Raw genomic sequence first — 14,316 nt, forward strand, 5'->3', positions numbered from 1 at the left:
AAATTTAAAAATTGGAGCCATAAATTATTAAATATCTTACTTTGCTAATGAGATAGCGACATTTTCTTCATTAATTCAACTAGTAGACAGTTCAAACAGTTTAAATGAATCGCAGAGTAAACGTTGACTCGGTAAATGCAATTCTTACGTATCGAGGGACACCTTCCACACATATTTTTTCCAGCTGTTAATTTTGGTAATACTTTTAATTTGAAAATATCGTTCGCAAACTCAAACGGAAGAATTGTTTGCGCTCTGCAATAAGTTAAACGAAAGTACACCATTAGAGACGAAGCAAGCTTCTCGAGTCCTAATTAAAAGCGCTTCTTAATCGCCCTAATGAGGCTCGGTTCGCACCCAGAATCGTGTGCGTTTTAATGACTTTCCACTTTAATTACTTCTGAAAACTCTCGGAGCGTTATTGACGGAAGAGAGTAATTTCCAGCAGACGATAGTTTGCTCAAGATTCGGAGTTCGTTTTTTTTTGTTATGTTTATTCGTTTCGCTCTTTAAAAGGTGTCCCGTTTCTGATTTGCATATTCCGGAAAAGAAGTATTTCTTTTAGATGCATTTTTGAACTTGTAAAATAGCTGTTTTCATCTAGATAGAAGGAATCCAAAATTTTATAAGAATTTTTCAGTACGGAAATAAAAATTTATTTTAATCATGGAACTGTATAAATTGTATTAATCAAGGAAATTTCATTGTTTTTTTCGGTACTAAGACTTATTTTTATGTCTTTCTTCGGTAATAATAAATAATAATAGAAATTATATAATAATTTCAATCAATTTTAAGAACAATTAAATAAGTGAGTTTGTTTATACATTTCGGTTATTTTAACAAAATAAAATGCTTTTCATGGAATTTTTCAGCAGCTAACATCTTCAATTTAAAAAAAAGAGGATTTGCTTATCTACTGATATGAAATTTTTAGATGAAACTGCAATCCTTCATTTCAAATCATTCTTTAGATTCTATAATCACATTTAAGTACTGAGTAGGCTCACTTATGCCATGCAATTCCGAAAATAGAAGAGAAAAAAAAAAAAGGAAGCAATGGAAGAAAAAGTCCGTTGAAAAAGTGCTGGAAAAAAAGTCGCGAAAAAAAGCAATTCATTAACTAAAAAATAAATTTAAGGTCATAAAATATTACATAAATTAAGGGCATAAAATGAATAAATTCAGATAAAATAGATTCGGGAAGAATTTCACCAAATTTTATTTACTTAATTTCTTTAAAATTACTAAGTCTCAAGCCAATTTTTTGCTTTATTTTTTTCGGATGCTTTCCTTTTTTTTAACTCTCTGAAATGTAACATAAGTTTCTTGAAAAATTACTTTCAGTTAATTCTGGCACAAAATTCTTACCAGAGTATTTATTTATTTATTTTTCATGGAATGATTATTTGTTTTGTGCAATTATTATTTCATGATTTAAATACTTTATTTATTTATTTCGTATTTATTTATTTTTGTAAATGTGCTCTCATTTTATTTTTTGTAGAGGTTGAATCGCCATGGCAGATGAAACAGATGATAAATCTAATGATTTTTTAAAAGGAATGGTTGTAAGCTACCATTACGAACCCCGGAAATGTTTTTCGGAATTTTAAGTATGTATGATGAGCGTTTAACTAAGTAAAATAGTTATATGTATGTATTATGCACATATGTGTCCATGCTTTACCCAATTTTACTTGACAGAACGTAGAAGCTAGAGAATGTAATTTTGCGCCAAGAATCTTTAGTTCTCTGGAAAATAATATGGAAAATCTAAAAAAAGCAACTTTTCCTTTAGCAGCACTGTAAAAAATTTCGGATAAAATTCCGGTGTAAAGTACTGGTTTTTTGAGTGCATTATCCGTAAAATTCCTTTTACCGTGAAATTCTTCTTATATTAAAATATTATTCCGTAATTTTTACCGTTTTATCTATTTCAATTAGAGTGATTCAGTGATTTTACGGCATTTATTACTGTAAAAATTATGGTGTATAAGATTTTTTGTTCCGTAACATGTTCCGGTAAAAATAGGTTTTCCGGTAAAAAGTAGTGGCACTCACAGTGCCGGTACTTTTTGCCGTAATTTTTTGCAATGTGTAAGAAAATTTTGAACAACATTTTTTTTTTTTTTTTTTTTTTTTTTTTTTTTTTTTAGTATTGATTTTGAAAATCGTCATCAAAGTTTTTAGATTAGCTGGAGGAAGATCAAAGCTACAGTAAAATATTATACCGCAGTTTTTACTATATTATCTATTTAATTATTCAGTGATTTTACGGTTTTTATTACTGTAAAAATTTCGGTGCATCATATTTTTTTGTTCTGCTGCATGTTCCGGTAAAAATAGATTTTCCGGTAAAAGGTAGTGACACTCACGGTTCCGGTACTTTTTACCATAATTTTTCACAATGCGTAGGAAAATTTAGAGCTCCGTTTTTCTTTCTTCCGTTTTTTTAGTATTGATTTTGAAGATCTCCATCAAAGCTCTTAAAAATAATATTGTTTTGAACCACAAAAACTTAATGCTGACCAAAAGGAACAGTAGTTATACGATCTATTATTTATGGAAGGATAGAATTCAAATTTTGACAAAGAAATTGTGATTATTAGTGAATCATAATCTTTTTAATACGTGAAATAAGCACAAAACTATTCAGTAAACTATCACCTATAATTCAATAAATAAAATTTTTAATTTTCTCTTATTTTCACAAATTTCTAAAAGAAAACGCCTTTCTTTATTTGCTGGAAATGGTAGAAACAGATTTCATTTAATGGCAGTTTATATACTAAAAATATGAGATTATTTTAAAAATAAATGGCAGTTTTTTTTTAAAAAAAAAATAGGAATGAAGCATTTAACCTTTTATACTCATTTAAATTGATACACATTTTGCATGAGTAAAATTGATGCAACTGCTTTATCATGATCTCTTAAAAAGTTTTAAAAGTTTTGAAGTCTCCATAACTTTTGCTGCTGGAGGAAACTTTATTACCAAGAATCGTTGTATTCGTTGGTAACAATTTTTGGGCTAAGGGACCAAGGGACTCAAGCATCCAGTCAAAGGAATGTCTGGGCTTGTTTGAAACAAAAGGCACTAAAACTTAAAACCTTTTACTATCATTCAAAATCAAATATTAAAGTAATAAAATTAAATTCAAAATATTAAATTCATAATAATAAATTCTTAATTCCAAAAATTATAAAATAATTTTTTTTTCTTTTAACAAAAAAATATTTATCTCGACCAATTGACCAAAGAATCTTATTTTTTATGTGATTTTCAAACCAATTCGGTATTTTAGTTTTAGATTTGTAAACTTTGAATATTCGTTACTTTTAAGGAAAACTTCAGAATATTACGCAGAAAATGATTTTTTTTCCATAGAACGATTTCCACATATATTTATACGAAGATGAGTTTCAAATCTGAATTTAAATTTTTACGAATCAAAATCTCTCAAATGTTTTTTCCTATAGATTGTTTTATTATTATTATTATTTATTTATTCATTTAGCCCTCCAATGATTGCACACTACTCCTTCGCACGCCATTGGTGTTTACTCTTTACATATTTCGAATTTATATTTATGCACAATTTTTTCTTTTCGTTGAAAGGAGAATAGATAAATAAAATATGCTAAGCGTGGGACAAGTATGAAACAAAATTACCATAGCCAACATAAGTTTTAATAGTTGAAAAGCTTGTGGGTCACATTTGGCTAGCGTTTTTAACATACCAGTTTTGGAGGCATGCCTAAAATGTAATCGAATAAATGGTTTCTATGCCATGCTCTTAGATATCATGACCAAATTATTTAATGTTACCAAATTGCATCCCATATTATTCCATATTTGGTGCTTTCATAGAGCCAGAAACACGGTAAATGTTATTATGTTCTGGTAGATTTGACCATATTTTTTTCTCAGCGTGGATATGCTGTCTTTTAATGAAAATGCTATTAAACAAAATTATTCACTTTAATTTCGATTGAGAATCAAAACAATGGAAAAATTATAGGAAGAATACAATATGCAGGCGTAATTTAATGAGGTAATGTCAGTGGACAATATTAAAAAATCGAGTTTATGGAATAATCTTATTTACAAGCATGGCTCTTCCAACTCGACAAACTTTAACTCTGTTGTTGCTTTTCTGTGGTCTATAGAGCAGACCACTTGATATTTTTAATACAAGTTTAGCAGTTCTTGAACTAATTATCAAATGTTAAATTTCTCCACCGTACTTCTCTGTATTTTTTCGATATATCCTACAATTTCAAAATTTAAGTCTAAATATTCTTGGGAAGCAAAACAAAATGCGATTACGATTACGAATTATGATTTTTTTTAATATAGAGAGACAATGATGTAAAAATTGGCACACACAGAACTAAAACTATTCAATTATAGTATGCAACTGTAAACAAAATTACTTTTTACTATCTGCTGATAGTTCAACAGAAAAAGAGAGTTAAACTTAATAAAATAAAAGTAATTTGGGCAAGAATTAATCCTGATGTAGTATCCATTAGACAGATAATAATTTAACACGCGTTTTGATTCAAGTGTTGAACCCGAATTTAATGTATTTAAATATTAATGTAAATAAAACTGAGTATTTTAAAAAATTTATTAATCCACATTTTATACTATTTAACTATTATTTATATTACTTAAATTGATTTATTCTATTAAGAGCTCTAACATTTTTTTAAATTCAAAAATAATAAAATGACACGTATTGTATTTCAATAAAATAATTTAAACATATATAATAATATTAACATAATATTTTTTAAACTAGTGTATATTCTTACAAACTTTATTACAATGAATCACTTTTTTATTAAAATTTTTCCTTATATGAACTTTTGTATGAAAACGAAACTCATTTTTGTTAATATTTTTCAATTTATCACAACATTTATCGATAAGAAATCACTGTTAAAATACAATATAATAATTCAAATAAATATATTATGTAATTGCATACCATTAAAAAATATAATATTAAAAAATTGCTTTCGAAAACTTCAAACTATTCTCTCTTGGTGCATATTAATTAAACTTTAAACACATATTTAGTAAGAAACGAATAAATAATTGATTACTGAAATTCGTGTTCAGAGGCTCAAATTAATTTGATCCTTAAATTCGTATAATTATTAAAAAAGGGCTTTTTTCGATTCTTTTGCAGAGCTTTCTTTTCCCGTGATCCACTTCACTTCATGTGGCGCTTGATCACTGTAAAAAATTCCGGATCAAATTCCGGTATAAAGTACTGGCACTTTGGGTGCATCATCCGACAAGTACATTTTACGGTGAAATCTTTTTATACTATAAAATATTATACCAGAATTTTTTACAGTAATATTTATTTAATTAGCGTGGTTCAATGCCTTTATAGTAATTACTTTCAAAATCTCGTAATATGTTCCGATAAATATGGATTTTACAGTAATTTAATCCAAAAATTTTTATAGGCTTTTCGACTCTTTTTTCAAAATTATTACTAGGTTTTTTAAATTATAACTAGGGCTGCCACTTGAAGCATTCTTCAGTTTTATTTGCTTGATAATTAAAAATCTTTTTTTCGTAAAAGTAACAGAAAACGAATTTTGAGTATTTACTGAGTTTTTCATTTTTCAGTCCTCTTTTAATTGAATTACATCCTAAATATTATCTCAAGCAGCTGTTTTACCATATTCCAAAATTATGAGTTCGACAAATAATTTTTTTAGAAAAAGTTTCTCTAGTTAAAAATCACACACCCTGAAAACAACTGTTTGCATTTTTATTGCATTAGCAGGTGCTTCCTTCATGAACTTTTTAGGCATCCCAGAATAAGAACTCACGAGAAAAGAGGCACGAGAAAAAAGGAACATCAGAAGAAACAGCGGAAAAAGAGCACCCGGAAAAAGCACCAAAAATCACTACTTATACGGAAAAAATTCTGATAAAATTACTGTACTGTATAATTATCGAACTGTATAGTAATTACATTTCTAGTAAAAAAAAAAAACAACATAATTCTGGTTAATGAAACCAAAATATACTCAATTTAAACCATTCATTTCGTAGTTTTTTCGTTCAACGGTTTACAAAAAATTCTGGTTTTTAAAATTATCGTTCGTATTACAATACATTCTGAAAAAAAAAATTAAAATCAAATAAATAATTTTACGACAGACTCTAAATCTAAAGTATCATAACTAATAAATCACGTTACCGATACCAATTTTTAAATAAAAAATTGGTATAAGGTAGTACCAATTTTTACCAAATTTATCACATAGTATAAAACTTTATTTTATTGTTAATTTTACTAAAATCTTTATCAAAATGCTTTTTATAAGAAATACGACATACCATACGACAGAAATACGATGTTTCCATAGAGACAGAAACACGTTAAATGTTATCATGTTCTGACAGCTTTAACCATACTTTTTTTCTCAGTGTAAGCTAAATAATTATCGAACTGGTTAGGAAATCACAGTATATAAGATACCGTACGATTATATGTCATCACTAAATAAGATTAATTTAGCTTCAGTATAAAACTTCGCTGTAAACTTTCCTCATACTTCTGTAAATAATTTCAACTAATCCTTGTACGATGGAAAATTTATTAGAAACTAATATCTTAATACATTTTATTATTAATAATTCAAAATAATCTCCAGCGAAATTTTATTTCTTGAACTGTATTTATAAAATGAAGATTTCCGAAATGCTATTATTATCTCAGCTGACATTTAATATTGATTATATAAGTTCAGTTTATAAAATAAAAATGAAATTCGTCTTAAATAATAAAAAAAAAACATTTTTTTTCTAAAAAATATTTAAAATATTCTTAATATCGAAATATTTTTTTTATTTAGTTGGTATTACGTTTACTTGTTAATAATAAATTAATATTTAATAAACATAAATTAAAATTTAAAAAATATCAAGATTATTTACTTTAGATTGTTGTTTTAGGTTAAAATCAATTCAATTTTGATTATAGCTCCTTTTTAAAAGCAACAATAGTTTAAATAATCAATTTTATTGCTTGTTCATACTTATCCCTTAACTTACTTCGGATTAAAAATTTTAAAAATATACGCATATGGATTGTGAGGTCATGTCATGACCATCAATCGGTCATTAAACTTATGTCATTAATTTCTAAAATATATGACATAAAATTCTTCTTATCAAAACTTATTGATTCTGTTTTTTATTTATTTATTTATTTTGCGGTATTACATGGACTATTTCCTGATGCTTTTTACCCCAGTGCTCTTTTTTTGGCGAGATTCGAATTTATTGCTTAAAAATAAACTGCTTTAAAAAATACTCATTGAAAAACTTTTAATATCATAAAATAAATTGCTAGGCGTGAGTACAAACAATTTTATTCCTGCAGTTAAATTTGTCATTAAGCAAAAAAAGTAACCTTTTTTTTCATAAAAATTTAATATTTTATACTCATGAAATGTGTATCTCACTCTCATCTACTTGCCCGGTAAGAAAAAAGTGTTATTGATTTAATATATTTCCTATTTGCAAAATAAACTCACATCTGGAATATCACATTTATCAAAGAAGTCCTTTTTAACATACTAATAGAAGATTATTTTATACTCAAGAAATTTTTCAACTTTAATTTATCAACACTCTCCCTACTATTTATTCCAAAAAATTAAAACAAAATTCAATCAAAATGTCATATGAAAATTTAAAATCATATGGCATTTCATTTCTTAAAAAGAACAATACGTGTTTTAATTCTTAAAGCAGGAATTTATATTTTTAAAGATAGCTCTGTACTTAAAATAATGATGTAAATAGTTCTTTTTGTAAACTATAATGAAATTTTTTTTTTCGAAAACTGAATCACAAAAATAACGGAATGACATTGAATTGTCCGTTATGTATTGTTTAAGTAAATTAGGTATTGTTTGGGTAAATTGAGAGTTTTTACATTTTAGAAAATATTGCTTTTTTATCTACGCAATATTTACGAAAAAGCAAAAATTGCTTTTTTGTTTTTTATCTAAGCATACTTTATAAGTATAGTAATTATTATAGTAATTATATTTCACAAGTATGTACATAAGTATACCTTTTTATATAAAGCAAAATTTTTTGCATTACTTACATAAATTGTTTTTCGCTTTTTAGCAAATAAGTGGATTACGATAACAAGGCAGTGGATTAATCAACAATAATGAAGATTAAATACATTTTATTCAAAATTTTTACAACATATATTAGCTTGATTGCACCCGATACAGTGTGCAATATAAGCACAACAGATGGAATCCAATAGAATTACGGCAAATACGTATATTATTACACGATTTTGAATATTTCTACAGAAGTATATTTAGAATACTGTTTAAAATTTGTTCTCACTTTCTTAAATGACTGATTTGTGGGTTAAACACACACACATTTTAAAATACGTATAATCTGAACTCCAACATAAAAAAGTTGAAGATTTTTAAGTACTTTTAGAACTTTGGCAATCACATGAGGATAAATGACTATTTAAAGCCATTTTCACACTTAATATTTTGTTACAGCTTGCTTGTTATTAAAGTTGGAAATGAAGCTCGTTTGAAATAGTGGCTTTTTCGTTTCAGTCTTAAAAAGACATGCACTTCAGAGATAAGTATTTAAAAATTACTTATAAAAGATAAAATTTCTATCTAGAATGGACTGTATAACGTTTTTTTTAAAATAGGTAATGGTAAAAGTTAGTTTTTGGAGGACACAATAAATAAAAATAGACGTATAAATAGCGATTCCTACTAATTTGATTATTCCTTATCAAACAATAACGATTTGTTTTAAAATGAAAAGACAAAGCAAAGCAAATTGTATAGATTATTTGCTAAATGTAAATATTCTATATATGAACTAAAAACATTTAAATTTTCACTTTGTCTTGTTTAAAAAATTAAATTGTAGCAGATTTTTAACTTTATCTACGGAAAAATTACATTTATTTTTTATTTGCATCTTTAATTTCTAAATGTATTGCCGAACTACGTTTTATTAAAGAGAATTTTTGTAAGAAAAACAAATCTTCTCACATTTTGAATTTTTACCTCTACTTTAGGAAATTTTAGTGTTATAATTTTATAGATTAATTAATAATGTTGAGAAAAACAGTTATAAAGTTTTTAAAATGTTACACAAATTTTTCTTATTTTTCGTTACAAGATAAGAGGTTACACATTGATTATTCTAATGCCGTTGGTTAGTGCTCCTCTTATATCCATATAGCATTTCTTACGTAAGAATTATCACATAGCACTTTGTAAATATTTTAGTTTATGTTTTACAAAAATATATTTTAAGAGGTCATGTATACGTATTTCGTCAATAATTATTATTACAATTTTCTACAGTTTGAAATCAATAACGATTTTTCCGTAATATTTGAGTACATTATACAAATACGTATATATGGATAGAATAAATACGTTTTAATATGAGGCACTATTTACGTATATTTCCAAACGTAAATGCGTTGATGTATAAGAATTGTATTATTATTGATTTATAAATGAAAATGTTAATGACGTCTAAAGAGACTTGTAATAAGCTGATATTAATCAGCTTTTAAAGCTGTTTATAAAATAGAGTAAGAGTTAAATTGTTTGTAAGCTAAGAAATAAGAAGTTCAATATTTAAAAATTCTAAGTAGTTAAGAACTTTAATTTTTCATTAAACTGTTAATATTTGAACTGATAAATTACCAAATGAATGGTTTAAATACCGAATATTTTGTTTTATTACCAGATTTTTTTTTAAAACTTGAAATGTCATTACCATAGTACAGTACAGTAATTCTGTAAATTTTTTTCATCCGTATAGTTATTAAAACAGAAAAACAAGATTCGATTAGTAAGATATAAAGACATTAATTTAAAATATTAACTGGATATTTTAGGTTTCCTTATACTTCGGAGAGGTATGACACTAAATTAATTGATTTTCATATTTTTGTAACATATTTACTATTATAATACATTAATTAAAATTAATTTATTTCTGCAGAACACTTTTGATATTACCATTACGTATTAAATTGCGTTTGATTCGTGGTAACTAGTTTATAAGATTAAAGGTGGGACAAAATTTCTTTTTCTATTTTCAGATGCATGTTAATTCGAAAAAAATTGGATTTGCACTCAATATTATGTTGTAAAATAAAACAAAGTATTATTGTTACGCTGATTAACTGCCCTCGGAGCGGAATTCTTATTTTATTCATAAATTCACATACTCTAAATAAAAACCATTTTGAAATAAACAAACGCTTTTATGCCTGTCTTATAATGTTAAGCTGGTATTCAATTATGTTAGAAAACTTTTCAAGTTGGTCTCTAGTTGAGCTAAGTGAGCTTGAAGCTACCAATGGGGATTGAACTGCAGACCTTCACGGTATCAGCTCAGTGATTTAAGTAATGAGTTGTCGTACTTACAATAAGTAAATGTAATGCAATTACGAACCTCAAAACTAAATACATTTAAAACAAAAAATATATATTCATACATATTTTATTTATCATTCCTTTTTGTCTCAACATAGAAATAGTTACTTAAAAAGTCAGAAGTTTTTAGCGCAGTATCCGTGAACGGTTTGGTTTTACTTCGCAACAACTTGCTTTGGGGAAAAAAGTTCTGTAATGAATTAAAAGTTGGATTGATCTATGAAAGCTTATTTTCTTGAAGTCTAAAAAAAATTATCATGTCATCCTTAAATTATTTAAACCAATGTCAGAATGAAGCTACTAAAGTGGATCTTAAATTAGTTACACTGGGTCAAAATATGTTTTACAGCGAAGAGTATGTAAGTCAATAAGGATATGTCTAAGTCAATATGTGATCAATACCTAAGCGATTTAAGACAACTATCCCGATTTTTCTGCTATTCTTAGTAGAGTCTATTTCATAAATTTTTATTGTCTAAAAACGTTGACTTGTGATAACCTATGTTATGTGTTGCGTTTGCTACTTGATCCTCAATTTCTTTTCCCCAAATGCAAAATAGAAATAGTATTTTCTCAACTAAACCAGTTTACATGCATTTGGAGTAGCTGTTCTTCGTTATAAATTAAAAATATTGATTTCATTTTAGTTTTTATAGTTTTACTCTGTCATGGTCACATTTTTTTTAATCAAATTGTAATTTGTTTCTTCTACTACAATCGATTAAGCAAACAAACCATTATTAATATGCAATAAAACGATGTTTTACCTAATTTGGATTCAAACTTTTTAACGCCGTCAGTATTGAACAGCTATGTTATGATTTTAATAAAATTCTTAGAATAAGTAATAGCATTATTTTTTATTACTTTTAAACTTTGTGAACATTTTAGTAAAATTAAGTCCTTTATGCATTGATTGAAAATGTAAAATATTTTCTTAGACGTATTAGATGAGAAAATTGAATTATTTTACGTATTATTTTAGGTATGTACAACGCTTTGATTTCAGGATACTTCATAGTATTTATAAAATTCGGATTAAGAATTAACTCATATTATACCACTATCACAAGCGAGCTTCAAATACCAATGACATCTAAAGTAAAAATATGGTTGTTATAGTCTTTAAAAATCTCATTTTTACGTTCTCTCAACTGTTTGGCATCTGGTGGAAGTAATTCTTGGACACAAAGACAAAATTACAGCTAAATTATGAGTTCAAATATACAAGATTACACTTGATCTTTCGGCAATATGAGAAGATGCAGAAATACATTTTAGTTCAATAAATACAATGTAGGTGCATTGGCGAATAGTTGAAACAACATAATGAAGTGTGAACGGCGAACAGAGGGGAAAAATGTCTCAATTTACGTATTATGTACAGCTTTTCATCGTATACAGGGAAGCCGAGGTAAAAAAAAAGTCGTTGTTCAATCACACCAATTAATAATGTTCAATGGAACAATACTGAACAACATTAAGTCCCGGCTGAGTAGTGATCGTAAGATCATCAAGTTCAACTTGAGTATAAAAACTTCAAGCATTTTGGAACTTAGGTCCATGTGGATTGTCTTCAGATCTTACGTTTTTGTGGCACTGATTGGCGCACTAACATCCACATTTTTGGCGGGATTGGAATTGGTGGTGGAACTGGAGTGAGTCATATTTGAATTGGTTGATACAGTGGTAGTGGCCTTGGCTTGTTGAGATTGGCGTTCTTGTTCATTCAATTCTTTGATGGCCTGAATTTCTTTCTTCAATTTCATCCGCCGATTCTGAAACCAAATCTTAATTTGGCGCTCTGTTAAACAAAGGGAATGCGCCATTTCAATCCGTCTTCTTCGTGTTAGGTAATGATTGGTGTGGAATTCTTTTTCTAGTTCCAGAGTCTGGTAACGTGTGTAAGTTTGGCGACCTCTTCTCCTCATGCCATTTGGACCTAATAAGAAAAAAAGTAGAATTGTAATTTATTTTTGTATAATTTATTTAGTATATTTATTTTTGAAATAAATAAATTATATATTTCTTAAAATCATGAAAAATATCCGCCGGCAAAGTACGCTATGAGAATTGCACCAGAACATTTAAACTAAGTTGAATTAATAATATAGTTTATATCTTAACATGTGGTGAACACGCTCTCTCTCTTAGAAAAATACATTTAATTTGAATATGAGGTTTTTTCGCCAAGGAAAATAAAAATATATCTACAGTTTTGTTATAAATTAACTTGAAGACAACATTTATCTAAGACTGCAAAACGCACAAAATATTTAACTATTTAAATTATAATAAACAATTTGCTGGGATTTTTTTACTTCAATGAAAATTACTTATAATTTTTAATGGAAAACTTTCAATTTTTGTATGCTATTGAAATTTCACATCCTTTTCGGAATTAGTACTGACGGAGCTGTCAAAAATATTGACAAAAATAAACATTACAGTTATGGATAACTGCTAAAAATTCCCTAATTATTAAAAATGAAATATTAACTGCTAAAATGAGTTATTTAATATGATAAAAGAACAGCTTAAAATGACCAAATGCAAACTTTAAGGGAAAATGAACAACAATGCTAAAATCACATAATAGCATAAAATGCCAGGTGTAAATTCAGTCTGCAATTTAACGAACCTTTTTCATTTTGTAGCATTCATTTTGGGATGTTTCATTCTCTTTTTGATACACGTTTCAAAGTGTGGTCTTTTTTATCTGTTATTTACTTATAAAACCAAATTTTTGACAAAACAATACCGCAAATTATAAAACTCAGCATTAAAATTCTAAAATGGTAACAAATCCATTTGCAAATATTTTAGAAAAAAGATTTAAACAAATACAAAAATATTTTTGAATCTCAGGCAAACGATCACAAAATTTAATATTTTAACGTACTGCACGTAACATAATACTACAAAGGACCCGTCAAAATACTATATAGGACCCCCCCCCCCCGAAAACTAATGAAAAAAACAAATGTGTTTTATTAAGCCAGAAAAATGGAAAATACCAATTTGACTAATTGCTCATTAATAGTAAGTAAAATAAGTTGACTGTCAAAATTGAAATAATGATCTTTAAACATTAAATTACAATAAATTAAATGTCTTTGACAAAAAAAAAAAAAAAAAAAAAAAAAAAAAAAAAAAAACGTACAAGAAGTAATATACTAACGACAGCAAGCAATATTAGTTATCGAAATTGTCCTCAAATCATTTGAAAACGTTTAAGGAGAAGTGTAATTTTTTATCAGCCATAAAAAGAATAGTATATCTGCTGCGATGTTACATAATGTTAAGTAGCCGTTAGGGTGAGCTTACGGCCACTTGGAAAGCGATAAAGAGGAACAATAACCTGTCAAACGGCCCATAAAATCCAGAAGTCACACGGCTATAAAATCTTTCATCCCAGACAAGCCTCGCTGAATTTTACTCCGATCAACTTTCATTCTTTTATTCATTCATACAAGATTGCTTGAAATTCATGTCAGTTTTCACAGTGAATATTTTTTTAAATTTTTTATTTATTTATTTATTTTTGAAAAAGAATAAGCCATATTGTGCTTATTTCATTCACACATTATTTATATGTACACAAATACAGGAATTTTTTGTAAAACTTGTACAAGCAGGTTAATCTCTTAATACAAAATGTTTGATTTTTGCTAGTTTATTTCACAATATAAAACTAGACTTAAAAATTTTCAAAATCTAGTACTATTTGTACTATAGTATCAATGAAAATTGTTTGATCTAATAAGTAGTATTTTGTTATTTGCAAAAAATTTAGCTTTGCACAACCTG

General features: G+C 26.9%; 1 protein-coding gene and 1 long non-coding RNA gene across 5 annotated transcripts in view; one reads left to right on the forward strand and one right to left on the reverse strand.

Moving 5' to 3' along the window:
* Positions 1–1,507: 1,507 nt before the first annotated feature.
* The window catches only part of LOC107450673 (uncharacterized), a 31,785-nt gene continuing 18,976 nt past the window's right edge, over positions 1,508–14,316 (forward strand). For all 3 annotated transcript variants that reach the window (XR_015429629.1, XR_006225032.3, XR_001584979.4), the window contains exon 1: positions 1,508–1,616. This is a non-coding gene — a long non-coding RNA (uncharacterized LOC107450673). The remainder of the gene's footprint in view (positions 1,617–14,316) is intronic.
* The window catches only part of LOC107450671 (homeotic protein ultrabithorax-like), a 47,319-nt gene continuing 41,232 nt past the window's right edge, over positions 8,230–14,316 (reverse strand). The window contains 2 exon segments of one of the 2 annotated variants that reach the window (NM_001323822.1): positions 8,233–8,444; positions 11,699–12,448. In NM_001323822.1, coding sequence (NP_001310751.1) covers positions 12,090–12,448 — 359 coding nt within the window. In that variant the 3' untranslated portion in view covers positions 8,233–8,444; positions 11,699–12,089. 2 annotated transcript variants of the gene reach the window in all.

This window comes from Parasteatoda tepidariorum, chromosome 10 (assembly GCF_982258835.1).
Source record: "Parasteatoda tepidariorum strain Cologne lab strain chromosome 10, Ptep-v5.0, whole genome shotgun sequence".
Lineage (NCBI taxonomy): Eukaryota > Metazoa > Arthropoda > Arachnida > Araneae > Theridiidae > Parasteatoda > Parasteatoda tepidariorum.